Raw genomic sequence first — 27,422 nt, forward strand, 5'->3', positions numbered from 1 at the left:
CTTTTTAAGCCGGGTGGTAGTGGCGCACGCCTTTAATCCCAGCCCTTGGGAGGCAGAGGCAGGCGGATTTCTGAGTTCGAGGCCAGCCTGGTCTAGAGTGAGCTCCAGGAAAGCCAGGGCTACACAGAGAAACCCTGTCTCAAAAAACAAAAAAAAACAAAAAAAAACAAAAAAACAAAAAAGAAAGAAAGAAAGAAAGAAAGAAAGAAAGAAAGAAAGAAAGAAAGAAAAGTCTTTTTAGGGCTCAGCGGTTAAGAGCACTGACTGCTCTTCCAGAGGTCCTGAGTTCAATTCCCAGCAACCACATGGTGGCTCATAACCATCTGTAATGGGATTCGATGCCCTCTTTTGGTATATCTCATATACATAAAATAAAGTCTTTTTACAAAGATTTACTTTATGTTTGTGCCTGAAGGTGTATATTTCTCTGAGATACACACATATATATTATATAATTTTAATTAATTCCATATATACCTATATACATAGATGTGTATGTATATGTATATACACATGTAAATATGTGTATATATATGATTAATTTAAATGATTTATAGGCTCTGGTCCAGTTAATACAACAATGGCAGACTATGAACAGAAAGTCCAAGAATCCAGTAGATACTCAGTCTACAAGGCTGGATGTCTCAGCTGGTCTTCAGTATACACTGGAATCCCAGAGAAGAAGGCTCTAATGCCAGTGAGGGAATGGACTTGCTAGGAAGACGAGGGCAAGCAGGCAAAGACCTAAAGTTTCCTTCTTTCACATCCCTGGGTAGGCTTCCAGCAGCACTTGTGGCCCAGATTGATCTGGATTAAAATGTGTCTTCCCATCTCAAGATCCAGATTAGAAGTGGATTTTCCTACTTCAAATTAAGCAAAAATCTCTCACATGCATGCCCTTCATTTTTGGGTTTTAGTTCCAGATGTAGTCAGGTTGACAACCAAGAATAGCTGTCACACAGTGTGAGCTCCCGTGTGGATACTGCGATTGAACCTGGGTCCTCTGGAGAGGACCAGCAATAATTCTTAACCGCTTGAGGCATCTGGCCAGCCTCTCAACTACAATCGGTTTGTTCCAAACAAACCTAGCCTTTCCTAGGCAAATAAGAGAAAAGACCCCAAAGGCTCAAAAAACTAAGTTTTATTGGGAAAACTGAACAAACAACCTACTCCCTTCTTCAGGATTAGGGAAGAAGGCTGGGGATCTGCTCCCTCCTCCCCTATGTACAATCTCTGAGAATCTGTCCTGAGAAGGGGCCCACCTACAGGAGCCCCTTTTCCTCTTCGGACTCAGCATTCTGTATAATGGGCTCAGAGAGAACCAGAGCTCTCCCCATCTTCTCGCCAGCACTGCAGATGTCCGATTCAGGATGAGGAAGCTGGAAGACTTATCAAAGTTGGCTTCAAGGATGGAGTGCTATACCACATGCCTCACCCAGTGCCTCCTCTGTCACCTCAGAGGCTACGTGGCTTCAGGCCCTGGGGATAGGAGGCCACCCCCAAAGGCTGCCTCTCGGTACTGGTTGGGGAACATGTTGCTGCCCACAAGGCTAGCGGTACCAACATCCCCGGGGCCCGGAGCTGCAAAAGAGTCCAGCGACAGGGGCTCTGGGCCAGGAGACTCCACAACTGTGGCCCCTGCAGCCCCACTGCCCACCACAGCACTGGCAAGTGGTGGTGCTGGGGGCAGCAGGTCCAGCATAGTGAAGAGCGTGGGGGCGGAAGGATCATAGGCAAAGCCATCGTCCAGGAGGTCGGGGCCGCCAGGAGGCTCCAGCCCGGGGAGGGATATGGTACCAGGGAAGAAATCAGTATCTGCCGGCTGCAGAGCTGACGGCGGGAGGAACAGGCCTGATGAGGAAAGAAGAATGGCTGGGTTTAGGGCCTACCTCTGGCCAGGCAGTAGCTAACTTGGACTCCATCGTACTAAGTGTATTCTATCTTGGGCCTTTAACCCTAACCAGAGTAGAAAGAAAGTACCATCACTTTTTTTTTACTTTTAGTGTGTGTGTGTGTGTGTACACATGATGCATGTGTATGGGCACACCTGCTACCATAGTGCATGGGAGGTCAGAGTTCAGCTCTGTGGAGTCATTTCATTCCTGCTACCTTTATACGGAGATAGAACTCAGGTCCAAGCTTGCACGACAGGTGCCTATATCCACTGAGCCAGCACACTACACCACGTTTTTTAATGTGCATGACTGTTTACCTTTGTGTATAATGTATATATGTATAACACATGTGAGTTTCCCAAGACCCTGTCTTTAAGATTGGCAGGGCTGGAGGGATGACTCAGTGGTTAAGAACACTTCCTGCTTCTGCAAAGGACCAGGGTTGGGTTCCCGGCCCCCACTTCCAGCAGCTCAAATCTGCCTGTAACTCAAGATTCAGAGGGATCTGACGCCCTCTTCTTGCCTCCATGGGCAATTGCATAGTTGTGACATACACTCACTCATGCTGACATGCATACACATATGCGGTAGGAAAAGAAAATAAAGGCGGGGTCTCAGGCCATCCAGACTTCTCATTGGTTAAAGGTGGTTCCTGACATCCCTGATGACTGATGTCAGTTCAGACCTGGAACCCTCGTGGTGAAAGAAGAAAACTGACTCCAGTAAGTTGTTGTCTGATCTCCACACAAAATCTGTGTGTGTATGCACCCACACACAAGCAAAATGAATAAATAAATATTAGTTATAAAACTTAAAAGCAAGACATGGTCTCTTATAAACCAGGCTGGCTTCAAATATGCTAAGTAGCCCATAGTGACTTTGAACTCCAGATTCTCTTGCGTTCACCTCCCAGGTGCCACCACATCTGATTTATTATGTGTTGCTGGGCATCAAACCCGAGGCTTTGCACATAACCCAGCCCTGTCCCCCAGCTTCACAATTCTCCTTTAATAAAAGGAAACTGAGACAGCAAGTGATCTAAGAGCCAGTCTCAGCTGTCTATTCACAGAACCAAAGTAGGAGCCAGAGAGAAAGACAGACAGACAGACACTCCCTTGCAGCCACTGTGGAACTCACCACCATTTCTCAGCTTCCCAGTTCCTGGGTTTACAGGTATGAACCACCATGCCTGCCCTCTCTAGTAGTTTAATGCAATCCATCTGAAAAGGGATTGAGGGACTTCCCAGATCAGATTGGCCTAGGTACCCCTAGGTACCTAGGGGTATATAAGGACTATATATATATATATATATATATATATATATATGGACTATAGGGAATTGCCTTGATTGTTAATTGACGTAGGAAGGTCCATCCTATTGGGAGCAACAACATTTTCCTGGCAGGAGGTCTTGGACTCAATAAAAAGTTACCTAAGCTCCACCTTGAACCCCCTTTAGTACCCCCCATGCATATCAGCTTGCCCAGAGCACCCAAGATCAGATTTGCAGCTTTTTTTTTTTTTTTTTTTTTTTTTTTTTTTTTTTTTTTTTTGGTTTTTGAAGACAGGGTTTCTCCGTGTAGACCAGGCTGGCCTGGAACTCACAGCTCGGTCTTCATTTGGGTCCCAAACACTTGAGCAGGGCCTATCCCAAAAGATGCTGCCTGTCTGGAATATGTTTTCCTCTAGCTGGGCTGCCTTGTCTGCTCTCAGTGGGAGAGGATGTGCATAGCCCTGCAGAGACTTGATGTGCTAGGGTTGGGGGGATACCCAGGTAGGGCCTCCACCCTCTTTAGACTGTCTCTAGTGTTGTGCTAACCAGACCATGGGGACCCAAGGCAGCTGCCTTTGACCAGAAGACCTACACAATGAAAAGGGAAATGGCTCTGATGTTCATCCTTCCTGAAGCAGTTACCTCTCGCCTGGTTTTTGGAAAAGGAGAAATAATGTTCCAGTCTGCTGTTTGGAATTTGATGTGAATGCAAATAAAAATGAAATAACCTGCCGGGCAGTGGTGGCCGCACGCCTTTAATCCCAGCACTTGGGAGGCAGAGGCAGGTGGATTTCTGAGTTCGAGGCCAGCCTGGTCTACCGAGTGAGTTCCAGGACAGCCAGGGCTACATGGAGAAACCCTGTCTCGAAAAACCAAAAAAAAAAAAAAAAAAAAAAAAAAAGACTTTCTAAGGAGCCCTGAGTCTCAGAGATGTGGAGCAGCTTGGCTGCTGCGTCCCTGCAGAGAGCACGAGTCTCCCCTTATCTGACTCCGAAGCCTTCTGAGTGCTCCTCTGTGGGAAGATAAGTTTAACACAGGGTCTCCCAGCGTAGCCCCTCGGTGTGTCATGGAACTTTACATAGGCTATGTTGGCCTCCAACTCTTGGTAATTCCCCTGCCTCAGCCTCCTGAGTGCTAGGATCGTAGATGAGAGCCACTGACAGACGTCTTGACCCCTGATTCTTTTTACTGCATGTTGCTAGATGTATGGTCAGCTACTGACCTTGGGCAAGCATTCAGAGGGTATAAAGAAACCAGAAAAGGACTCAGGATGGCTCAGTGGTTGAGAGCACTGGCTGCTCTTGCTGACAATCCAGGTTCCATTCCCAGCATCCACATGGCAGCTCACAACCTTCAGTAAGTCCAGTTCTAGAGAATCTGACACCCTCTTTTGGCCTCTGTAAGAACCAGGCATGCATAGGGTCCATAGACATATGTGCAAGCAAAATACCCACATATAGAAAATAAAACATTCTTTTTAAATTACGAAAAGGAGGGGAAAGGGGGGGGGGGGCTTCAGACAGCACACTCACCTGAGCTGTGGCCAGGCAGGAAGTGGTCCAAGAACACTGGGAAAGGGGGGGCTTTAGACAGCACACTCACCTGAGCTGTGGCCAGGCAGGAAGTGGTCCAAGAACACTGGCTTCTTTTTCCTTCTTTTGCTTTCGATTCCATGTGGATCTGGGGGAAGGTGAAGATGGGGTTCCATATCCCAACAATCCACCCACCCCAAGCAGGTAACCTGTCCCCTCCCAGGGACCTGGGGATGGGTGTAGGCAGGGGTGGAGGGACACACCGGAGCTGCTCAGCTCTCCAAGGACGTCAGGCAGTCCCTGCTTTCGCTTCTTGTCCACACCGTAGCTGTCTGTTCAGGAAAACAGAAGCATTCAAAAGTCATACATCCGTTAAACACAGAGGTCGCTATGTCAGTCAGTCACAGAGGTCATTATAAAAAGGAAAGGTTCTTCACTAACTTATGCAAGTAGATTTCTGTATCCCAATAGAATAAAAGCTAAATACAGTTCTCTCTGGATCCTACCACAGGACCTTTGCACTGGCTAATCCAGTTGCTTTCACCCTGACTCGCTCACTCTCCCTGTGCATGCATGTGTGGAGACCAAATGTCAGTATTGGTTCTCATTCCTCGTTTATCATCTAACTTTCTCTTTTGTTATGTTTTAAGATAGTTTCTTAGTGGCCTGTGGTTTGCTGGCCAGCCTGGACTTGCTGGTTAGACTAGGCTGGCCAGAGAGCCTCAGGAATCCAGCTGACTCCGTCTTCCCAGTGCTAGGGACATGCCACCCTGCCTGGCTTTCTACAAGAGTGCTAGGATTTGAACTCAGGTCCTCATGCTTCCAAGGCAAGCCCTAAACTGACTGACCTACTGCCCCCAGGCCTGCTTTCTGCTTCTCCTGCTTCTCTAAAGACCTGGTCTCCAGGTGGAGTAGCTATGGGTTGAGCGGTTACCATGATCCCGAGGCAGGTACGTGAAGGGCAGCGGCTCGCTGCACACCCCATCGGTGAGCCGCTGCAAGAAGACATTGACAGTCACAGGCTCTGAGATCTCCAGGTCCTCGTAGGGTGGTGTTTTGAACACGATGGCAATCTGCCGGTGCACATCAGCTTGAGAGAAGTCGGCACGACCTTCCCAGGAAGCTGTGCTGAACACCACGGATATATCCTCTGGTAGGGTGGGTCGGGTAAGAATACAACTAAGCCAAGGGAATGGGACAGTCCACAGAGCCCCTACTCACTCATTCTACCAAGATATCAAACCAAGATTACAAATAATAAAAGGACCCAGGGAGGCCGGGCATAGTGGTGCACCCCTTTAATGCCAGCACTCAGAGGGTAGAGGCTGGACAGTCTTGATACTTTTAAAACAGTGTGGTCTACACAGTGAGTTTCAGGCCAGCCAGTAATATACAGTGAGTCCCTGTCTAAAGCAAACAAACAAACAAACAAACAAACCCAACTACCCAGCTTCTCTACACAAAAGTGAGTGACACAGGAATGGTGACAAGGACATGTAATCCCACTACACTACAGTAGCTGAGCAAATCAGCAATCCTCCTGACTCCTGTAGTCAATAGGGAGACTGAGGCGGGAGAATTGTGAATTCAAAGTAAAACCTGGAAGACTAAATGAGACTAAAAATTTGGTGTAAAAGACCTAGGGATATGGTTCAGTGGTACAGAGCTTCTATAAAATCCTCCAGGGAGGGACTGGGGCGTGGCTCGTCGGTAGTAGGGCCCATCACTGGGGAATCCTTGGCAGGTGCTCCCCTGCTGAGCCACGGCCCCAGCCCCTCTTAATGCATCTGCACAGTTGCATCTCCAGCACAGCAGTGTACTGAAAGAGCACTGCACAGCCCTGGTTGGCTCACAGGCCTCATACCTGGCAGGCCTGAGCTGGCTCACAGACCCACTGCCTGCGTCTGCCTGTCCCTGCAGCTGGGGCTCTGGCTCCATCCAGAGTGCTGCCCTGTCTAACCAGCACCCACGTCCACCTCTGTCCTCTGCATGGCTTATGGACCCTCACCTTTTTGCACCTTGTCACACAGCAAGTACAGCTCCTCTCCACCTGTGCACGGCCCGCTCTCCTTGTTGATTCGGCAGATCCGCAGCTCCGATGTGTTGGTGGACTCTAAAAAGTAGTGCAGAAGGAAAAGCGACAGTCATCACACCAAGGTGCTTGCTGACAGGTGAGCGAGACCCCATCCAGGTGGAACACAGGATGCTCAGGCAGGAGGGTACGAGACAGGCAATGGCCAGAACTCTACTTTGAAGTCCATTTAGTGTCTATCCAAAATGGAGACCCTCAGACTCAGGGAGACTTGGCATGTTGAGGGTGACACAGATCCCAAGATGAGCATTTGCAACCTGCACTACTGTGTCTGTTTGTTTGTTTCCCAAAGTGGAAGTGATGGAACACGGAATCTTGTACTGGCTAGATTTGACCACTGAGCCACACCCCCAGCCCCTCACTGGGGGATTCTAGGCAGGGGCTCTACCACTGAGCCACGCCCTCAGCCCCTCACTGGGGGATTCTAGGCAGGGGCTCTACCACTGAGCCACACCCCCAGCCCCTCACTGGGGGATCCTAGGCAGGGGCTCTACCACTGAGCCACGCCCCCAGCCCCTCACTGGGGGATCCTAGGCAGGGGCTCTACCACTGAGCCACGCCCCCAGCCCCTCACTGGGGGATTCTAGGCAGGGGCTCTACCACTGAGCCACGCCCCCAGCCCCTCACTGGGGGATCCTAGGCAGGGGCTCTACCACTGAGCCACACCCCCAGCCCCTCACTGGGGGATCCTAGGCAGGGGCTCTACCACTGAGCCACGCCCCCAGCCCCTCACTTGGGGATTCTAGGTAGGGGCTCTACCACTGAGCCACAACCCCAGGCCCTCACTGGGGGATCCTAGGCAGGGGCTCTACCACTGAGCCACGCCCCCAGCCCCTCACTGGGGGATTCTAGGCAGGGGCTCTACCACTGAGCCACGCCCCCAGCCCCTCACTGGGGGATTCTAGGCAGGGGCTCTCCCACTGAGCCACGCCCCCAGCCCCTCACTGGGGGATTCTAGGCAGGGGCTCTCCCACTGAGCCACGCCCCCAGCCCCTCACTTGGGGATTCTAGGTAGGGGCTCTACCACTGAGCCACACCTTAACCCTCATTTTTTTTTTAATTAACTAGATTAATATTGATCGGCTGCCCAAGCTGACATTGGATTTACCATCCTCCTGCCTGAGCCTCACATGTAGTTGGGACTACAAACATGTCAGTGTCACCGTGTACCTGCCACCTGACCTTACGTCTTATAGTACTCCATTGTCTAGCAAGACCAGCAGTCCTTGTCCTTCTTTTGTTAACAGCTCTCAAAACTAGGGCCCACGCCTCACCAGCCATGAGAACTGCTGAGCCTTCCCTTAGGTCAGCCATAATCCTAAAGGCTGGATTGGGCCAGAACAGCTACTCCTCATGTCCGCTGCTGATTGGTTAGAAGAGTAAATGACCAAACTCTTTCCACCAATGTGAGGATGAACAGAGGCTGTGAGCAACAACTGTACATTGTTGTATATTGTTAGCCGTGGTGGTGCCTGCTGCAAGTCCACCACTGGAGAGGTGGAGGCAGGAGGATGGCTGATTTGCTCAGTTACATATTGGGATCTTCTCTTAAAATAGTAAAAATAAATAAATAAATAAATAAATAAGTAAATAAATAAATAAATACAGGGCTAGGGCTGGGGATGTCGCTCGAGCGCTTCCATAATATGCACAAAAGCCTGGTTCACTCCTTAGTCCCAGTAAGTGGATTATGGTGATTCGTGCTGGTCATCTCAGCTCTTAGGAAGGCAGGAGGCAGGAGAACAGGGAGCCTACCAGGCTCCAGCGGGTATTTCCCAAGCTGTGCTTATACAGGAGTCTCAATTAAAATTAGTGGACTACAAAATAAAACCCAGTGCTATGAATGTAGAAGGATCCCACGGGAGGGAGAGAAGATGGAGGCGGATCAGTGAGGAACCGTAGTGCACTCTGTATGTGTACAGAACTGTCAAGGAACAAAGTTCATCAATAAACAGTGCCAAACAAAAAGAGAAATACATACAGAAACGGACAAGGTACAAACTGCACTGACCATCCCTGGCTTTGGATGTAAATGTGATGTCTGGGGCTGTGGCACTCACCATGTGCCCAGAAGGGGAAAAGAGAGAACAGAAGTGGAGACCCAGCTCCCCTGAGACTGTGGGCACCAAGCTACCGTGTAAATGTAGCAAGAAGGAAACATAAAACAAATTAAACCCCACAATGATGCCCTGCTCATCCGTGCCACTGTTCCGGGTACTTTGGCACACACACCTGTGACAACTCAATCCCAAGGGACATGGCATCCTTTACTCACTCTTGTCGTAGACAGGCTCAGAGAGAATGGGGTCCATGCGGTGCAAATGCCCCTGCTGGTCGCGATAGGAAGCCTGGAAGCAGATCCTGACAACATTCATGTCCACCTCCTGATGGTTCTTCAGGGAGCCAGCTTGGAGAGAGCAAAGGGAGGCTGCGGTCAGCTAGGCTGCTGCAGGCACAGTGATGAAGGGGAAGGGTGCTAAGGTGGAGTGATGGACGCTTGTCCCAGCACAGGAAATGTAGAGGTAAGAATATCCAGTGTCCAAGGTTATTCTCAGTCACAGGGTAAATTCAAGGGCAGCCTGGCCTATGTTGAGACCTTGTCTCGAAAACCAAAATGAAAAATCAAATAAAGGGGCAGTAAGATGGCTCAGCAGTGAAAGGTGCTTGCTGCAAAGCCTGAGAACCTGATTTCATTTGCTGGAGCCCACAAGGGAGAAAACTTTCTCCCACAGGGTACCCTTGGAACTCCACAGGAGTGCTCACACCATGCAGAACCCACACGTGTGCACACAAAATAAATACATGTAATACCTTTTAATTTCTTAAAAAAGAAAAGAAGCTGAGCAGTAGTGGCGCCCAGCACTCTCAAGGCAGAGGCAGGAGGATTTCTGAGTTGAAGGCCAGCCTGGTCTACAAAGTGAGTTCCAGGACAGCTAGGAATAGACAGAGAAACCCTGTCTTGAAAAACCAAAACCAAACCAAACACAAACAAACAAAAGCACAAAAACAAACAAACAAACAAAACAAAAACCAGCAAAAGGGCCAGGGCTAGGGAGACAAGTGGGGCACTTACCATTGTAGGGGTCAATTCCCAGCTGGATCTTTCGCTCAATGGCAGCTTCAATTTCCTTCTTCCTAACACACTGGATGCCCAAGTTGTTAAAGCTGAGTGGGAGACAGGACAGGCTGTGAGGGGGGGTGGCACCCTCTGGACAGTACAGACAGCTGTGCAGATGCTGTAGACACAATGCAAGGAGGAGCATGGGAAAGACCTGGGACTTGAACCTCTCACAGGCCACCAGGAGTCATATTGTAGTGAGACCAAGAACTTGTCTTATTTTTACTGTATAGAAAACCTAGGCAGGCTCCTTTATATCAAAAAGGTGCAAAGAAAGCCTGGTTCTGTGCACTTGGGAAACTGAAGCAGGGTGATCCTGAATTTGAGGCTAGCCTATGGTACACAGAAGGATACTCACTCTAAGTAATTAAAAGACTAAATGAGCCAGGCATGGTGGTAAATACTTCTAATCCCAACACTCAGAAGGCAGAGGCAGGTGAATCACTGTGAGTTCGAGGCCAGCCTGGTCTACAAATCGAGTCCAGGACAGCCAGGGCTATTACACAGAAAAACCCTGTTTCGCTGGTGAGATGGCTCAGTGGTTAAGAGCACTGACTGCTCTTCCAGAGGTCATGAGTTCAAATCCCAGCAACCACATGGTGGCTCACAACCATCCATAATGAGATCTGATGCCCTCATATGGGTGTCTGAAGACAGCAACAGTGTACTTACATTAAATAAATAAATAAATAAATAAATAAATAAATAAATAAATGGAAGAAAAAAAAAGAAAAACCGTGTTTCAAAAGACAATAAAATAAAACAAAATACTCAATAAATGGCTGTGGTTGTGCTCTTAGCTCTCAGGAGGTAGAGGCAGGAAGATCATAAATTCCAAAGTCAGTGGGCACGGTGGCACACTCTTCAATCCCAGCACTGGGGAGGCAGAGGAAGGAAGGTCTCTGTTCTAGGTAACAAGTTTCAGGCCAGCCAGGGCTACAAAGCCAGACTGTCAAAAGAAAAAAAAGTGAGGGTCATCCTTAGCTACAGTGGTAGATTTTGAGTCTAGCCTGGCCTATGTGAGTCCTTGTCACAAAAGCACAAACTAGAGTTAATTAGGTGGCTCAGCAGGTAAAGGTCTTTGTGAGCCAGCCTAACTACCTGAGGAAAATCCTGGGAAGCCACGCAGTGGAAGGAGAGGACTGAGTCTCATAGGTTGTCCTCTGATTCAGGCAACTCCGTTAAGATGGGTCTAGAGTCCACAGGCAGCTCCGATTTAACTGTGCATCTGTGCTCCCTTCCCTTTTCTGACCCTGCCTCCTCCTCTACAGAACAGAGCTAAATAGAATAGGTATGCGCAGGTCTGGGGTACCTGCCTGTGGAGACTGAGTCAGGAGGAGCTCAAATTCTAAGTTAGTTGTGACTACATGGCAAGACCCGGTCTCAAAAAGCAAAAGGAAAAGCAAATATGGAACGGATGTGCATGTGTGCAGTAAGTAGGTTTGCAGACCTGTGGGGTACACACCTAACTTTCCCCATCCTTCCAAGATGAACAATAGGGGGAGTCTGGCTAAGATGACGGCGACCTGGGCTTTCCCAGGTGCTGATGGTCACCTTTGGAGTCTCCAAGAACAGAAGTGAGAAACTGGGGTCAAAGGTCAGGGTCCAGCAGCAGTGGTGGCCACGCCTTTAGTCCCAGCACTTGGGAGGCAGAGGCAGGTGGATTTCTGAGTCCAAGGCCAGCCTGGTCTACAGAGTGAGTTCCAGGACAGCCAGGACTACACAGAGAAACCCTGTCTCGAAAAACCAAAAAAAGAAAAAAGAAAAAAAAGAAAAAAAAAGTCAGGGTCCAGTACCTGTGCCGGGGGCTGACGTGGGGCCGCAGCCGCACCCTGCAGACGCCGTCAGTGCAGTCTTTCCCCACGAGGCTGTGTGGGTGTACCCGATGTGGCCAGTCCTTCCACACCAGGCACGCCGTCACCTCCACCTCCCGCAGCCCGCCACAGTCTCGAAGCTGCAGGAAGACATGGGCTTGTTAGGAATTTGGTGGAACCCTATCCCCATCCAGGCTCCCTGGGGCGCCCTTGTTGCTAACCCCACCTCTTCTCCCTAGACAACTAGGGAAAAGCACTGCTTAAGATCCCTAAGCTATGCAAAGCTGGAAACATGGCAACAGTGGCCAGGTAACCTTGCGATGTGCCTTCTCTTCCACCTCCCTCCTTGTGTCTCTTCCTTCCCTACCCACACCTGTTTTGTTGGATTCTTCTTTTAAAATACAGTTTTTGAGACAGGATCTCATGTACTCGGATGGCCCAAGTTTCCTTATATTTGCTTTGTAACCAGGCTGCCCTTGAACTCCTGATTTTTCTGGCCCAGCCTTCCAGATGCTACATTACAGGTATGAGCCACCGTGTCCTGCTCTTTCTTGGATTTTTAAGATAAGCCTCATGTAGCCCAAGATAGTCTTGAATTCACTATGTAGCTGATGAGTGAACTTGAGCCCTCGCTTCCCCTGCCTCCAGAGTGGTGGAAGGCCTGTACCACTACATCCAGCACATAAAAAAATGTACTTTTTTTTTTTTTTTTTTTTTGAGACAGGGTCTCACTATGTAGACCAGGCTGGCCTCAAACTCATAGAGATCTGGCTGCCTCTGCCTCCTACCTGCTTGGATGAAAGGCCTGTGTCACCAAGCATGGCAGATGTAGTCCTAAGAGCTGAGCAAACATAACTCAGAGAGAGAAAGGAGAAAGATGGGCATACAGACAGAGACAGTCAGAGAGACAAGCTAGCTGTCCAGGACAACATACACCTGTAGTTCTGCCTAACTTTGGGGGCTGAGACAGAGGGATCTCTTCATGAGTAGCAGTGTTTGGGGTCAGCCTGGGAAACAACTGAAGATTCCAGTTCAAAAAACAAGCAACCACAACAAAAAACAGGCCTGACAGTATAAGCCTGTGATTCCATCTGCTTACGAGCTGAAAAACGATAAAAAGTTAAGTACCAACCTGGGCAACAAAATAAAAACTTTTTTTTTTTGGGGGGGGGGGGTGAGACAGGGTCTCTCTGTGTAGCCCTGGCTGTCCTGGAACTCACTCTGTAGACCAGGCTGGCCTCGAACTCAGAAATCCACCTGCCTCTGCCTCCCAAAAATAAAAACTTAAAATCAGAAGGCTGAGGGTGTGGCTCAGTGGTAGAGCCCCTCCCTGCCTAACAAATACAAAAATACCCAGGTTCAATCCCCATTGCTGAAAAAAAATTCCAGTAGAAAACCTGATTTCTTATTCAGTAGTCATAGATGACGGGGGAGACAATAACCAGTCCCAGTAGACTGCACCGACTCTCCCGGTTTTGCTCTGGATCTGTGTCTGGGCTCTGCTGGCCTGGTCTCTGAAAGCGGCCCAGAATTGCAAGGCCTACTATGTGACATACACTTCACGGGGGAGTTTGAGTGAGTGCTTCCCTCTAGTGGCGAAATGGGATGTTGAGGGTACCTTTGAATGGCACGCCTTTGGGATCCAGATGCTAATTTGTCATCGGAACAGCCTCACACGCTATATCACAGAACCCGTTGTTGTCTTCCTTGTTTTACAAAAAGGGCCACACACTGCAATCCAGGATGGCTCCTCTATCCTCCCCAAGTCTCTGGCAGCGCCGGGGTTTATAAAGGTGAGCCAGCACCCCAGGCCCTTTTGAGGTTTGCGGATGGATGGAAGCCCAGCTATTCCCAGGCATCATGGCCAGGGGACAGCAGCACAACACGCACCTCAATGGCGGGCAGGGTCTTGCTGGCTTCCGTGCTGCTCTCCCCGAGGATGCTGCCGGCCGAGCGGCCCTCGCACTCGTAGCGGAAGCGCATGCCACGCTGCTTTGGCTGCTCTGTGATGACTAGGTGTGGCCGTGGGCATGGGCCGGGTGACACCAGCCTGCCCAGTGTGCAGCTCCAAGACGGCGTGGCCGGAGGCGGTGGTGCGGTTGGGCCCAGCGTGACGCTGCTCAGTGAGGCTGGCCCGCGGGGCACCAGGCGCGGCATCTCACTCAGCTGTGTCCCGTCCAGGCCGAAGCCGTTCTCCTTAATGTATTCGTCAATGATTTCTGCGGGACAAACAGAGGAGATCCGTGAGGCTGGGGATAGGGCTAGGCTCCTTTCCTGCCTTCTCACACTTTCCCTGCTTGGTTTTACTTTTTGTCTTTTGTTGGTTGTTGTTTTGATTTGATTTTGGTTTTCTGAGACAGGGTCTCCTTTGTATAGCTGTGGCTGGCCTGGAACTAGGCAGATCTTGAAGACACAGAGATAAACCCTCTTCTGCTGAGATATACGCCACACCCTGCACTTCACCCTTATATTTTGCTTGTTTGATTTGTTTTTTTTGTTTGTTTGTTTGTTTGGTTGGTTGGTTTTTGGTTTATTTTTTGGAGGCACGGTCTCTGTGAAGCCCTGGCTCTCAATTCCCATTCTTTGTGAAGCCCAGAACTCAAGAGATCCACCTGCCTCTGCCTAAGAATGTTGAGATTAAAGGTGTACACAACTACCCTGGCTCACCCTTGATTAAGTCTTTTCCACTTTATTTTACCGTGTGTGTGTGTGTGTGTGTGTGTGTGTGTGTGTGTGTTGTCTGCATACGTGTCTGTGCATCACTTGGAAGGTCCAGTGCTCTCAGAAGCCAGAAGAAGGCATCAGAACCCTTAGAATTGAAGTTAAAAATGGTTGTGAACAACCATATAGATGCTGGGAAGAGTAGCCAGTCCTCTCAACTTCTGAGCTAGCTTTCCGATCCTCTAAAGATCTATAAAAATGACGCATATGCACGTATCTATATAGGGGTGTGTGCCAGCGAGTGCCCAGGTGCAGAAACCCGAAGAGGGTGTCAGCTGCGCTGGAGCTGGGGTTACCGGTGGCTGTGAGTCTCTCAACGTGACTGCTAGAAATCCAACCTCGGCTTCTCTGGGAGACCGGCTAACACTCTTAACTCCGGAGCCAGCACTCCAGCCCCGCCCCTTGGGTTTTTGAGACAGGGTCTTGCTGTGTAGCCAAGGCTGTTCTCCAATACAAGCTCCTCTTGCCTCTGCCTCTCTAGTGCTGCAGATACAGACAAGTGCTAGAAGGAAAGCCACGCAGCAATTCCACTGCTGTACCTCTACTTCAACACCATATTCACTTTCCCACGAGGCGCCTTCTCCACTTGTTCCACCCACTATCTATCTCCCAATTGGACAAAGGCAGTTGCCAGTTTGTATTTGTGCCTTTCACACAGCCAAAGGGATTTTGTTAGTACCAACCCGTCCATCTTTTGCCTAGAAGACTCCCATGGCTCCGAATTCCTTGGCAGTAAAGGCCAACAATATCCCCACATAAAACTTGCCTCAAATGTGGATAGAGTTCTTAGTAGAATTTGCCTTACAATCTCCCAGTGAGGGGCTGGGGGCGTGGCTCAGTGGTAGAGCCCCTGCCTAGAATCCCCCAGTGAGGGGCTGGGGTGTGGCTCAGTTGTCAGGGTGCTTAGTATGGGGGTGTGAATTTGAACCTTCCCATGGCTTACATGGCAAGATCCTGCCCTCAAATAAACGAACAAGGCTGCAGCTCAATTGGTAGAGTGCTGGCCCAACATGCACAGGGATAAAGCCCTGGGTTCCACCTCAGCACCACATCCAATGCCAGCCCCAGGGACATAGAGAGGTGAGGAATAGAAATTTAAGGTCGACCTTAACTAGATGGTCATTTTAAGGCCTGCCTGGGCTACTTTTTTTTTTTCTTGATTTTTCTTTCTTTCTTTCTTTTTTTCTTTCTTTCTTTCTTTTTGTTTGTTTTTGTTTATTTGTTTGTTTTTGTTTTTCGAGACAGGGCTTCTCTGTGCAGCCCTGGCTGTCCTGGAACTCACTCTGTAGACCAGGCTGGCCTTGAACTCAGAAATCTACCTGCCTCTGCCTCCCAAGTGCTGGGATTAAAGGCGTGTGCCACCACCGCCCGGCTTTTCTTGAATTTTCAAGTCAAGGTTTTTCTGTTTAGCCCTAGCTGTTTGGAGCTCACTTTGTAGACCAGGCTGGCCTCAAACTCACAGAGATCTGCCTGCCTCTGCCTCCCAAGTGCTGGGATCAAAGGCGTGCACTACCATTTCCCGACTTCAGCCTGGGCTACTTGGAAACCTGTCTCAAAAACAAACAAAACCGCCCTTAAAGTCCATTCTCTCAGGAAAAACAACGAAAACAAAAAAACAGCGGTGCCCCTTCTGTCTCTTGCACTCACCTAGCTTGGTGACCTTCAAGCCCATGAACCTATTCCTCCTCTCTCCCAGTTCCTGGCTTTCCCTCCATTCAACCCATAAGGCACCTCTTCCATGAAAGCCACACCTCTTTACCTTGCTCCCTTTTCTTCCCTGTCCCTTTATCTTTCTGCTTGTTCACTTTGTAGCCCAGGCTAGCCTAAAACTCACTATGTAGCTCAGATTGCACTCAAATTCTCTCTGTCTCTCTCTTTCACTGTCTTTTCTTTCCTTCTCTTTCATCCTTCCTCCTCTTCCTCCTTACTTTCTTTCTTCCTTTCTTCCCTTCTTCCTTTCTTTCTTTCTTCCTTCCTTCTTTCCTTCCTTCCTTTCTTTTTTTTTGAGACAGTGTTTCTCTGTGTAGCCCTGGTTGTCCTGGAACTTGCTCTGTAGACCAGGTTGGCCTTAAACTCAGAGCTCTGCTTGCTTGTGCATCCTGAGGGCTGGGATCAAAGGTGTGCATTACCACCCTTTGGCTCAAATTCTCTTTGATTTTCCCGCCTCTGCCTGTGAGTGCTGAGGTCCAGGTTTGGGATCTGGGCCTGCCCAGCTGCACTGGGCCAAGCCCCGCCCTTCACCTCACTTTCTCTGCTCATTCTCTGTTCTCTTCTGACTCCACAGTCCACACTGTTAGCTCCTCCAGGGTAGTGATTTAGTTTTGTTCAAAGCTGGATTCCTGGTGCCTGGCACTGGGTCTAGTACAAGAAAGACCATTGCCACTCATGAGTGAGCACTGGCCACAGAGAACAGAAACATGGACACCTGCAGAGTGTGCTGGAGCTCAGATCCCCGGTACTCCTCGAATCACACCAGAACCTGCTCCCATCAAACAAGGTGTGTCCCAGCTCTACCAATGCCAGGACCCTCATCCTCCCAAACAAACACCTGCCTTCTGATACTCACCCAATTCATCTGTGGAAGGAAGAGAAAAGAAAGGTGAGCGTCAGACACCATCAGACATGACATCTAACACAGACTCCCCCACCCTGTCCCCAAGGCAGACTCCCTGGGGCTCCCATTCCCAATCTCCTTTATCCCTTCCAGGCTACCCCTTCAGTTCTTAATGTTGGGGGCCCAGCATCAAGGTATCCCCAAAGGAACTCAAGAGGCCCCCCACACCAGCCATCCACTAAAGCCCTCAGACCAGGAATGAGAGTGCTGTCAAGAACTTGTGGAACACGGGGAAAGGGAGAGCTGTGAGTGGATTTGGGGTGTGTATGTGTGTAGCTGACAGACATGAACAGTTCTAAATAAACTGTGTACAGGTTCCATCCTGAAAGTCCACCCTGGGCCTGAGGAATCTGGTCAAGCTCGGGGTACTGCCCACTTTGCACCCTATCCTAGCTCCCAAAATCTCAGGCTCACCCCTACTTTGTAGAGGGGATGGGGAGAAGAGGGTAGCAGCCATGCTACATACCTAGTGAGACCTCATCACTTCCCCAGTAAAAATCCACGATGATGTAATGGAAACCAATCTCCCATCATTCCCCAGACAGGACTAGGGGAAGCCAGAGGAAGCAAATGGGCCCAGAAGTCACTCAGCAGGGAGGGTCACTCAACTGTTATTGTGAACAGGGAGTTATTGTGAAAGCTACTAGCTAGGAACTGATCACATAATATCCCAGTATCTGCCAGATCCCTCCTCCTGCCTTGCCTCCTGCCCTTCCTTTCTCTACGCTCCCGGGAGTGGCTCCTGGCAGCCCGAACTTTGCCCCTTACAAGGCAGTTTTCATGTATCCTTATCTCATCAGATCAGTGAGATCAGTAGATGCCAAGTTCCCTTCCAGTGAGATAAGGAGTAAGTCTCAAGGGGACCTGACAGGACCAACCTCAAAATACTTTGTTCTGGAAAACCCTTCTTAGATGCTGGATAAACCCGGAGATGCATAGACAAACTTGAACTTCCAGGTATTGCAGCATGTGACTGTAATCCCAGCTCTAAGTTGATGAGGCAGGAGGACTGACACTAGTTTGAGGCTAGCCTGTGCTATACAGCGAGCTTCAGGTCAGCCTAGGCTAAATGGTGAGATCTTGTCTAAACCAGACCAAACCTAAACTCAGGAAATTCTACTTGGGGGTTCTCAACAGATTCCTGGGAGCTGGGTGTGGAGGCACATACACCACTGTCATCCTAGCATGTGGGGTGCTATGGAGGGAGGACTGTAGCTCTTCCAGGCTAGCCTGGGTAACTTAGATACCAACAATCAAACAGAAAACATAGCTTCCAGGCTGTGCATGTGGACGGAGTCCAGACTATCTGAGTTTGCCTGTCATGTGTCTCACTAAGACACTCGGCTTGAGAACTGAATAGTGGGAACCATGCCTGCCACATTCTCCCTCCACCCAGAGTTCTGCTTGTGTCTGGCACATCAGAATGAAGGAATTTGTCCTTCGACCTGCCCTGCTCCATCAACCTGTCCCCACCCTACTTTTGAATGTCACTGACCCCATGACCTCTTTACAGCCATCACTGCGTTTATAATCTCACCTTTGATTATAGAGCTGCTTTCTTGTCTGCAGAGAGTCTTGTAAGGACAGGGCTGGGACTATCTTGGTCACTGCTGTGTCCCCAGCAATGACCAGCACTGAGTCTGATGTAGAACTGGTACTCAATAAATAATAACTGAACAAATGCTATCAGGATCAACCTGTGGGGGACCTCAATGCTGTGATTCAGGCCACACAAGCCTCAGCTCACTCCTGTCCTGAACCAGCATTTAGGTCACTCCTGTCTCTAAGACCATCCCCTGCCTTTCTACACCTCTGAAACTCTCATTTGCTGTGCCTGCTCCAGGACTTTTGGTGTCCACCCTGAGAGAAGTCTAGGTCTAGACGACCACTGAGGCTACAGACTTCTCACAGTGCTAAGATCCAGCTGGCTCTGTCTTCCAAATCTCAGGGGATAAATTATGTTTCTCATTTTTTTTTTTTTTGGTTTGGTTTGTTTGTTTGAGGTAGAATCTCACTGTGTAAAACAGGATGACTTCAAAGTTGAGATCTTCCTGCCTCAACATCCCCAAATACGGGGATTCCAGGCATGTTATGGTGGTTCTGAAGTTAAAGTCCTGTTTCCCAATTGGTTCTTGGTCTATCAATAAAGATGCCATGGGCCAATTACTATGCAGAAAGAATAGGCAGGACTCCTGGGTCCCTCCACCATGCTTGGGAGAGAGAAAAGTCAAGCAGCCATGTGAGATCTTGGGCAGAGCAAACACATGCCGCTTCTATGGGCAGAGGTTGGAAACGCTGAGCTGGGACTGATGGTGGCTGAGCAACCGAAGTTGACTTGGGGAGCTGAGTTGGGAGTTCTTGGAAGGGCACACTAGCCGAGGTAGATTGGGAGCGCCCTCAATTGTGCCAATAAAGGTAAGTTGAAACTGAGCAACTGTGCGGGTTTGTGTTTTTCATTTATGGATCCATTATTCTCTGGGCAAGGGCTGGTAGTGTGGTCCTTTCCTAGAGTTTACTCAGGGTAGCAAAAGCTATACGCAACAGATGACAGGGTGCCAAAGTGGAAGGCGAGAATCTACTATTAATTTAAGAATTCTCGGATGGAGCCAGGTGGTGGTGGCACATGCTTTTAATCCCAGCACTTGGGAGGCAGAGGCAGGCAGATTTCTGAGTTCGAGGCCAGCCTGGTCTACAGAGTGAGTTCCAGGACAGCCAGGGCTACACAGAGAAACCCTGTCTCAAAAAACCAAAAAAAAAAAAAAAAAAAAAAAAAAAAGAATTCTCCGAGAATTGGTTTCTCAGAGAGCAGAGCAGAGCAGAACAATTCATGTGGCTACACATGCATTGAGGCTGGGGTCAGGGAAACTTGAACAAAGGAACACAGGGAGAGCCTCAGCTCAGAGCTGCTGGGATCCCCTGCCCTGCAAAGAGACAGGATGGCTGCTCTGAGGTAGAGAGTCAGATAGTAAAAGCTGCCTGCTTCCTACAAGCAGGTAATAAAGGATAGACTTTTAAATTTTGATGTAATTGTTTTTAAGGATAGAAGGGAATTTACAGATTTTGCCCGAGCCACGTGGGGGTTTCCTCCTGCAGTTCAAAACTGACACAAAGATGAGAGGCAGAGAGCCAGAAGGTAGACACTGCAAACAGTGAGCTCCACAGAAGAGAGGAGTCAGGGAAACTGAATGGACAAGTTTTAGAGAAGATTTGAAAAGTCTTGCCAGGACAATTTCTTGGGATCTTTGAACATGGTCTACTCATTTATAGGTTTTCTTTGCCTGGTAGGACAAAAAATAGAGCCTGGAAATAAGCTTAAACAGTAAGTAGACATTGGTAATAAAATATTGAGACATTTGATCTTTAAAAAATAGAAGGCAGTAGAAACTTAGACCTTGAGAATTATACAGAGAGCCTGGAAATAGACTCGTACAGTAAGTAGACAGAACTAGTAAATAATTTAATACCTCATGAAGGTTAAGACACAGACAGTAAAAATACTGTCTCATTGATTAATATTTGTTTAAAGTGCTTTATTTGCTTTGATTTGTTTTATTTATCAAAATGAGTGTGTTTTTGAGTTTGGTAGTGGCATTATTCAGAGGTGTGGCCTTACTGGAGGAGGTGTGGCCTTGGAGAAGGTATGTCACTGGGGGTGGGCTTTGCAGTTTCAGATGGTCAAGCCAGGCCCATTATCACTCTCTCTTCCTGCTGCCTGCTGATTTGGATATAGAAATTTCAGTTACTTCCCAGCATCACGTCTACCTGCATGCCACCATACTTCCTGCAATGACAACGATGGGCTGAGTCTCTGAACTGTAAGCCAGTTTCAATGAAACGTTTTTCTCTGTGAGAGTTGCTGTAGTAAGCTGGGTGGTAGTGACAGTGTATGCCTTTAATCTCAGCACTTGGGAGACAGAAGTAGACAAATCTCTGAGTTTGAGGCCAGCCTGGTCTATAGAATGAGTTCTAGGACAGCCAAGGTGTGGTAGTTTGAATGTAATTTACCTCCATAGGCCCATAAGGCACTGTTAGAAGGTATGGCTTTATTGGAGTGGGTGTGGCCTTGCTGGAGGAAGTGTGTCGTTGTGGGGATGGGCTTTAAATTTTCATATTCTCAAGCTACACCCAGTGTGGTACACAATCTCCTTCTGCTGCCTGCGGATCAAGGTGTCGAGCTCTCAGGCCCTTCTCCAGCACCGTGTGTGCCTGCAGGCGATTATGGTTTCTGCCATGACAATAGTGAACCAAACCTCTGAAACTGTAAACCAGCCACAATTAAGTGTTTTTATAAAAGTTGTCATGGTCGTGATGTCTCTTCACAACAACAAAAACCCGAACTAAGACAGGCTGGTATCCAGGGCCTTGTACAAGGGTTTAACCCTGGGCTATACCACCAGCCCTTCAGGGTTTTTGTTTATTTATTTCAATTTGAGACAATCTTTTATGCTGCCCAGTATGGTGTTTTGAATGAGAATGGCTCCCATAGACTCATGTTTGAATACTTGATCTCCAGTTGGTGAAACATTTTGGAAAGAGTCAGTAAGTGTAGCCTTGTTGGAGGACGTGTGTCACTGGGCATGGACTGAGGATTCAGAAACTCACATCATTCCTAGTCTCCTCGGTTTATCCTTCTCTTTCTCTCTGCGATCTCTGCCTTATGCTTAGAAATCAGAAGGTGAGCTCTCAGCTAGTGCTCCACCCTATCCCTTCGTGCTTGATGGTCTCCCCGAGACGGGCATGGGCTCACCCTCTGAAACTGTAAGTCCCAATCAATCCTTTGTCTTGGTCATGGTGTTTTGTCCTAGCAATAGAAAAACAACTAAGACACTCAGATAGACCTTGAACATGACATGTAGCTGAGGGTGACCTTGAACTCCCTATCTTCTGTTTCTACCCCCTAGGTCCTGAAATCACAGATATGAACCAATAGGCCCCATACATGTGCTGGGATCAAACCCAGGGCCTTGCACATGCTAGGAAAACTCTCAACTGAGCTACATCTTCTGTTTATCATATTTGTGGGCTGTCTGTCTTCGTTTTGTGTTTTGATACAGGGTCCCACTATAAGCCAGGCTGGTTCTCAACTCATTCAATGGCCTCAAATTTGTGCCCATTCCCCTGCTTCAGTTTCCCCAGTTCTGGGAACATATAGTACGGTACAGGGATACACTACTATTACTGGCAATAGTCCTTTTTGTTGTTGTTGTTGAGACAGGGTTTCTCTCTGTAGATCTGGCTGTCCTAGAACTCACTATGTACACCTAGCTGACCTCACTGAGATCTGCCTGCCTCACTATATAGACCAGGCTAGCCTCACAGAGATCTGCCTCCTGAGTGCTGGGATTAAAGGTATAGACCATCACTTCCTGCTCCCTCTCCTCACTTTTGAGAACTATGACTAAGTAACAGCTATTATTACTCCTATTATCATGAATATGCACTAACAGTTACTACTAATGGGAAGGCTGTGTATTTGTAAGCATCAACTCATCTAATTTTCTCCATCTCCACAAAGGAACAAATGGGTATGAAACCCATTTTACAGATGAATAAAACTGAGGTAGTGTTAAGAAAACCACCCAGGGAGTGGATTCACCCAGGGAGGGGGTGTTAACATCATTTCTGAAATTCAGTTCCAAGGCCCAATATAATGGATGGTGAGGACCATCTAAAAGGGCCAGGTAATCAGAAAAAAAAAAAAAAAAAAAAAAAAAAAAAAACAGTTTCTAACAGTCCTGGAAATACGGACACATAAGGAACCATTTAAACCAGCAGAGAGGAACAAAGCCTGTAAAGTGGGTACACTCATTCTCTTTCCACAAGGGCTCCTCCCAATCCGATTTCCTACAAGCAAGTGGGCAGGGACTGTGGAGGGTTGCTCACCTGTGGTCCTGGAGACCGTTAGTGACAGCGAAGAGAGGTCACTGGAACCTGTGAGACGAGACCTGGATCAACAAACAGTGCAGGACCAGAGACTCTGACAAGCCTGATCCTCTCTCGGGCTTGGTCCTTTGAATAAAGTCCCTCCTTACCGAGGTTAGGTGAGGCCAGTTTTTTCTAACTCTTGACAAAGTTCTGGCTTTTCGTTTCTGCCCTTGACCCTGCCAATCACCACTCAATACCTGCTACTTTCCCCATTAAGGTGGGGCTTGGAGGACTCCTGATGCCTCAGGAAAACCCCGTCTCCTTTCTTCACTCAGGGCGAAATCCGAGCCCCAATACTTTGTCACTGGAGAACTTTCCTCTCATCTCACTACAGGCCCCGCCCCCTTCCAAGCCCAGCGTCAGGCCCCGCCCTTCGTTTTCCGAACAGGCCCTGCCCCTTCTCTAGGCATGTAACCACGCCCCGTTCCTTCTCCCGCCCCCCAACCTAGGGTAAGTCCCGCCCACTCAGTGAGCAACACACCTCTTCTTGCTCTTGGAGCCTGACCCCGCCCTAATTTCCTGTCAAGCACAGTCCTGGATCCGCCTCCTCGAGGTCAGGCGCCGCTCCTCTTTAAATCTTGAAGCTGCGCCCCGCCTCTTTCTTTGCCTTTCGGCCTTGCGGGAGGAGGGTCTCCCTTGTTTGGAGAGTATAAAGCCACTTCCTCGAATTAGGCTCCACCCCTATTCCTTAGAGCAGCCTCACCCACTCCGAAAACGAGAAGCCTCCTCCAGGAGTTTGTCCCGCCCCTATGCGTGTCCGGCTCCTCCCCTTCAGAGTTATGCCCCACCCCTCCTCTGGATAGCAGCCGGGCCCGCCCCCTTCTTTGCCTCAGGCTCAGGCCCCGCCCCCTTCTCACTCCTTAGCGGGACAGCTAACCTGTATCTCCCCGGCAGGACCCTTCACCATCCTCTACCGTCTGCCTCGTCCCTCACGCAGTGTCCCCGTCACCCTCGTACTCTCCGCACCGAAGCGCGAGTCCTGAGGGAACCCACAGATGACTCCGAGCGCCTCGAACTCTCCCAGCCCGAGCCCCGCCCCAAAGGTTCCACTCTGCTTACCCAAGGCCCCTAGCTCGGGCGCGGACTCTCTGGCAGCGCGGCGACTCGGCATGGCCCGGCTCGTAGGGACAGACAGCCCGAAGGCCAGCTCAGGGCGAAGCGCGCACGAGGGCAAGCCGGGCAGCCGGACAGCCCGGTCTGCTGCCGCGATCACCGGCCGGACGAGCGGCGCAAGGCTAGGGCCGAAGGCCGGGCGGGACGCACGGCGCCCGGGGCTGCGGGGGGCGCCGGGCCGAGCGGGCGGCGGGCGGGGGCGGGGCGGCGGAATTCCCCGGCGCCGCCGGCCTGCGCACCCATTGGCTCGCACCCCTCCGTGACGTCACGCCAAAGGGAATGGGAAAACCCCCGCTGCTCACGTGACTGCGGGGGCCGGGCCGGCCGGGAAGAGAAGGCTTGGCATTGTGCAGGGTCCGGGTGCCAGTCGCTGCCCATTGCACTGGTCAAGACCACTGAGGTCTGTCCGGGTACACTCGCGCCCTACCCACAGAACAAGCTGAGAAACGGGCACTCCTTTTCCCCTATTAGGGCTTGAACCTGCTATCTTTCAGGCTGGCAAATGAAGCCAGAAGCGGGAAGTTAGCAGCCATTGATAATTTGATGTAAAATTTAGATAGGGTCTCATCTTACCCAGACTGATGACCTTGAACTGCAGATCCTTTTGTCCTCACGAATCCTTCAGATTCGTCCCTCCAGTGCTGAGACGACAGACATGAACCACCACCTCGTACTGAGTGTTGAAAACAGGGCTTCGTGCATGTTAGGCAAACAACCCCTTGGTGGCATATGACACCTATGAAAACCTGAATGTTCCATTCCACTTCTCTCATCGAATGTGCGATCAATGATTCAAGCAACCTACGCATAACTAAGCACTTGATGTATGCTGCAGCCTGTAATGAAAACTAGAGCTCAGCATTCCTAAAAACAGGCCCACTGCTTGCTCTGGAGGCAGAAAACTACTGTGGATGGAGTGGCACCGGTAGCTACTGCCACACAGCAAAGCAAAGAGCATTGTTTGGGTTTTGCTATGTAGCTCTGGCTGGAGTTAAATTCATGACAATTCATCTGCCTTAGTCTTCCAAGTGCTGGGGATCGCAGGCACCTACCATCATGCCCAGCTTAGAGCACACTTTTTCTTACAATCAAAGACATCAGGCTCAGACTTTGAGAACCAAATGGTCTTAATTTTCAAATGTGTCATCGTACACAAACAGCCAAGGACCAGAAACAGGGGTGTGGCCGATTTACTAGAGCATAATTTGATAAATATGTAAATGGGAATATCATGTGACTTTCACACTGAACCATATATTCTTTTTCATTTTGCATTAGATAGGTAATGTGCCAGTATAGTAGGCAAGTCCAGGGGTGGACATCTTCCATAGGATAAGGCTCCTCATCAGGCTTACCAGCCAGCCACACATACACACACACACACACCAATCACTGCTTTCCTTTAGATTTTCCAACTGTAGGGCTGAGGATGTGTCTTTTGATAGAATGCTTGTCTAGCATGTATGAGATTCTAGGTTGTATCCTCAGCAGCACACAAAGATATTGTAGCCCATGATATACCTGTTCTGGAGAGGCAGAGACAGGAGATTCACTGACAAGTAGTAAGGTCCACTACATAGCAGGCCCTTGTCTCAATACAAGCAAACAAAAACAAACAAACAAAAAAAAAAAAAAAAAAGAGGGGAAATAAGAAAAAAATGAGGGCTGGGGGTAGAGCACCTGCCTAACATGTAAGAGGACCTGGGTTGATTGTCTGGATCTGAGACAGGACTGTGAATTCAAAAGCAAATCTGAGAGCCAGGCATGATGGTTCACACCAGTAACTTCAACACTTGAAAGGCTGAGGCAGGAGATCACCATGAGTTCTAGGCCAGTTTGAACTACTTATAGCAAGACACTGCCTTAAAAGAAAAGCAGTCTTTGTGATGGTTTGTATATGCTTGGCCCAGGGAGTGGCACTATTTGGAGATGTGGCCTTGTTGGAGTAGGTGTGGTTTTGCTTGTGTATCACTGTGGGAGTGGGCTTTAACACCTTAGTCCTAGCTTCCTAGAAGCCAGTCTTCCACTAGCAGCCTCCAGATGAAGATGTAGAACTCTCAGTTCTGCCTGCACAATTCCTATCTAGATGCTGCCATGCTCCTGCCTTGATGATAATGGACAATCTCTGAACCTGTAAGCCAGTCCCAATTAAATGTTGTCCTTTATAAGACTTGCCTTGGTCATAGTGTCTGCTCACAGCAGTAAAACCCCTAACTAAGACAGTCTCTTTCAAGAGAATTATAACTTGAAGATCCTGAATCAGATTTCCTGTGTTCTCAAATCCTAGGGTTTCTGGACAGTTATGCAACCCTAGGCAACTAATATCACCAATCTGGACTTGAGTTTCCCCTAACAGGAATGGCTTTGAGGACTCAAGGAGGTGTAGTTGACTCTTGCCATAGGTCTTCCATGCACCTGCAGCATTATTCAAACTACTAAATACATGTTAGGCTACAAAGACCAGGCTGGCCTCTGACTCTTGAGTATCGTGATTAAATGTGTGAGACCCCATGCCCAGCTGGAAAAAAAAATCTGAGTTTCTCATCTGGAGGTACAGAAAATCATCACACACACACACACACACACACACACACACACACACACACACACACACACAGTGCAAGTGTTGGACACCGTTCTCAAAGTTGGGGGGGGGGGAAGGACAGTACATGGTATATTCATGTTTTCCATTTTTTATTCTTTCAAATAAGGTCTGGCCTCAGACTCAACTTACAGCCAGTGAGAATGACCCTCATGTCCTGATCCTACTGCCTCCACCTCTGAAGTGTCAGGATTACAAGTGTGTAATCCTGTTTTGTAGGCCCAGCTAGCAGAATTCTACTGCTTTGATCTCTCAAAATCAAGGATGAGATATGGCCACTGTGTCCAACAGTGCCTAGAGTTCTGCTAGGCTGTGAGCTCCACAGGGCTGCCATAGAATAATGTTGATCCTACTGGGTATGCAGAACTGTACTGTGCTGTCTGCCTAGAGGGACTTGAAGAAGCCTCTATTGACCCATCCACTAGTACCCCAATAAGGGCTCTGGATGTGCCCAGATGTCCGTGAAAGCAAATGGCACAAGAGTGGCTAGGACACAAGTCACTGAGAAGACAACAGCCATGTTTTCACAGGTCTTGGTTCAGTGAAGGTACAGTCTCCTTGCCATGATGTACCAGTGAGCAGAGCCTCAGAACTAGGTGGTGAGAGATGTCTGGGAAGCAACACTAATTGTATCCTGCAGGTACTTGGGTCCCAGGAAGGATTTGTGAAACTGTGACAAAGCATGAGACAAAGGCTCTGGGGACATGCAGCAGCCCCTGGGG

The 27,422-nt window shown here is 49.0% G+C and overlaps 1 protein-coding gene across 2 annotated transcripts; it reads right to left on the minus strand.

Annotated features, from left to right (window-relative positions):
* Positions 1 to 1,126: 1,126 nt before the first annotated feature.
* On the minus strand, positions 1,127 to 24,296 carry Relb (RELB proto-oncogene, NF-kB subunit). Of its 2 annotated transcripts, none has more exons than XM_076929020.1 (11): positions 24,045 to 24,296; positions 22,944 to 22,991; positions 13,616 to 13,944; positions 11,708 to 11,865; positions 9,867 to 9,958; positions 9,069 to 9,200; positions 6,710 to 6,814; positions 5,636 to 5,851; positions 4,965 to 5,033; positions 4,772 to 4,849; positions 1,127 to 1,851 (listed from the first exon to the last, which is right to left on the minus strand). In XM_076929020.1, the coding sequence occupies exons 1-11, from the start codon at positions 24,094 to 24,096 to the stop codon at positions 1,463 to 1,465; spliced, it is 1,668 nt and encodes a 555-aa protein (XP_076785135.1). In that variant the 5' UTR covers positions 24,097 to 24,296; the 3' UTR covers positions 1,127 to 1,462. The 2 variants fall into 2 exon arrangements, with proteins under 2 accessions (XP_076785135.1, XP_076785143.1); XM_076929028.1 differs by lacking the exon at positions 24,045 to 24,296 and adding an exon at positions 23,093 to 23,198.
* Positions 24,297 to 27,422: the final 3,126 nt, after the last annotated feature.

This window comes from Arvicanthis niloticus, chromosome 1 (genome assembly GCF_011762505.2).
Source record: "Arvicanthis niloticus isolate mArvNil1 chromosome 1, mArvNil1.pat.X, whole genome shotgun sequence".
Taxonomy (NCBI): Eukaryota; Metazoa; Chordata; class Mammalia; order Rodentia; family Muridae; genus Arvicanthis; species Arvicanthis niloticus.

Coding starts and splice junctions, on each gene's coding strand:
- Relb (XM_076929020.1), bottom strand. CDS start 24,096: ATGCCGAGTCGCCGCGCTGCCAGAGAGTCCGCGCCCGAGCTAGGGGCC. Junction 9,201..9,866: donor GGGAATTGACCCCTACAATG/GTAAGTGCCCCA, acceptor GCTCTCTCCAAG/CTGGCTCCCTGAAGAACCAT. Junction 6,815..9,068: donor TGAGCCTGTCTACGACAAGA/GTGAGTAAAGGA, acceptor ACTACTTTTTAG/AGTCCACCAACACATCGGAG.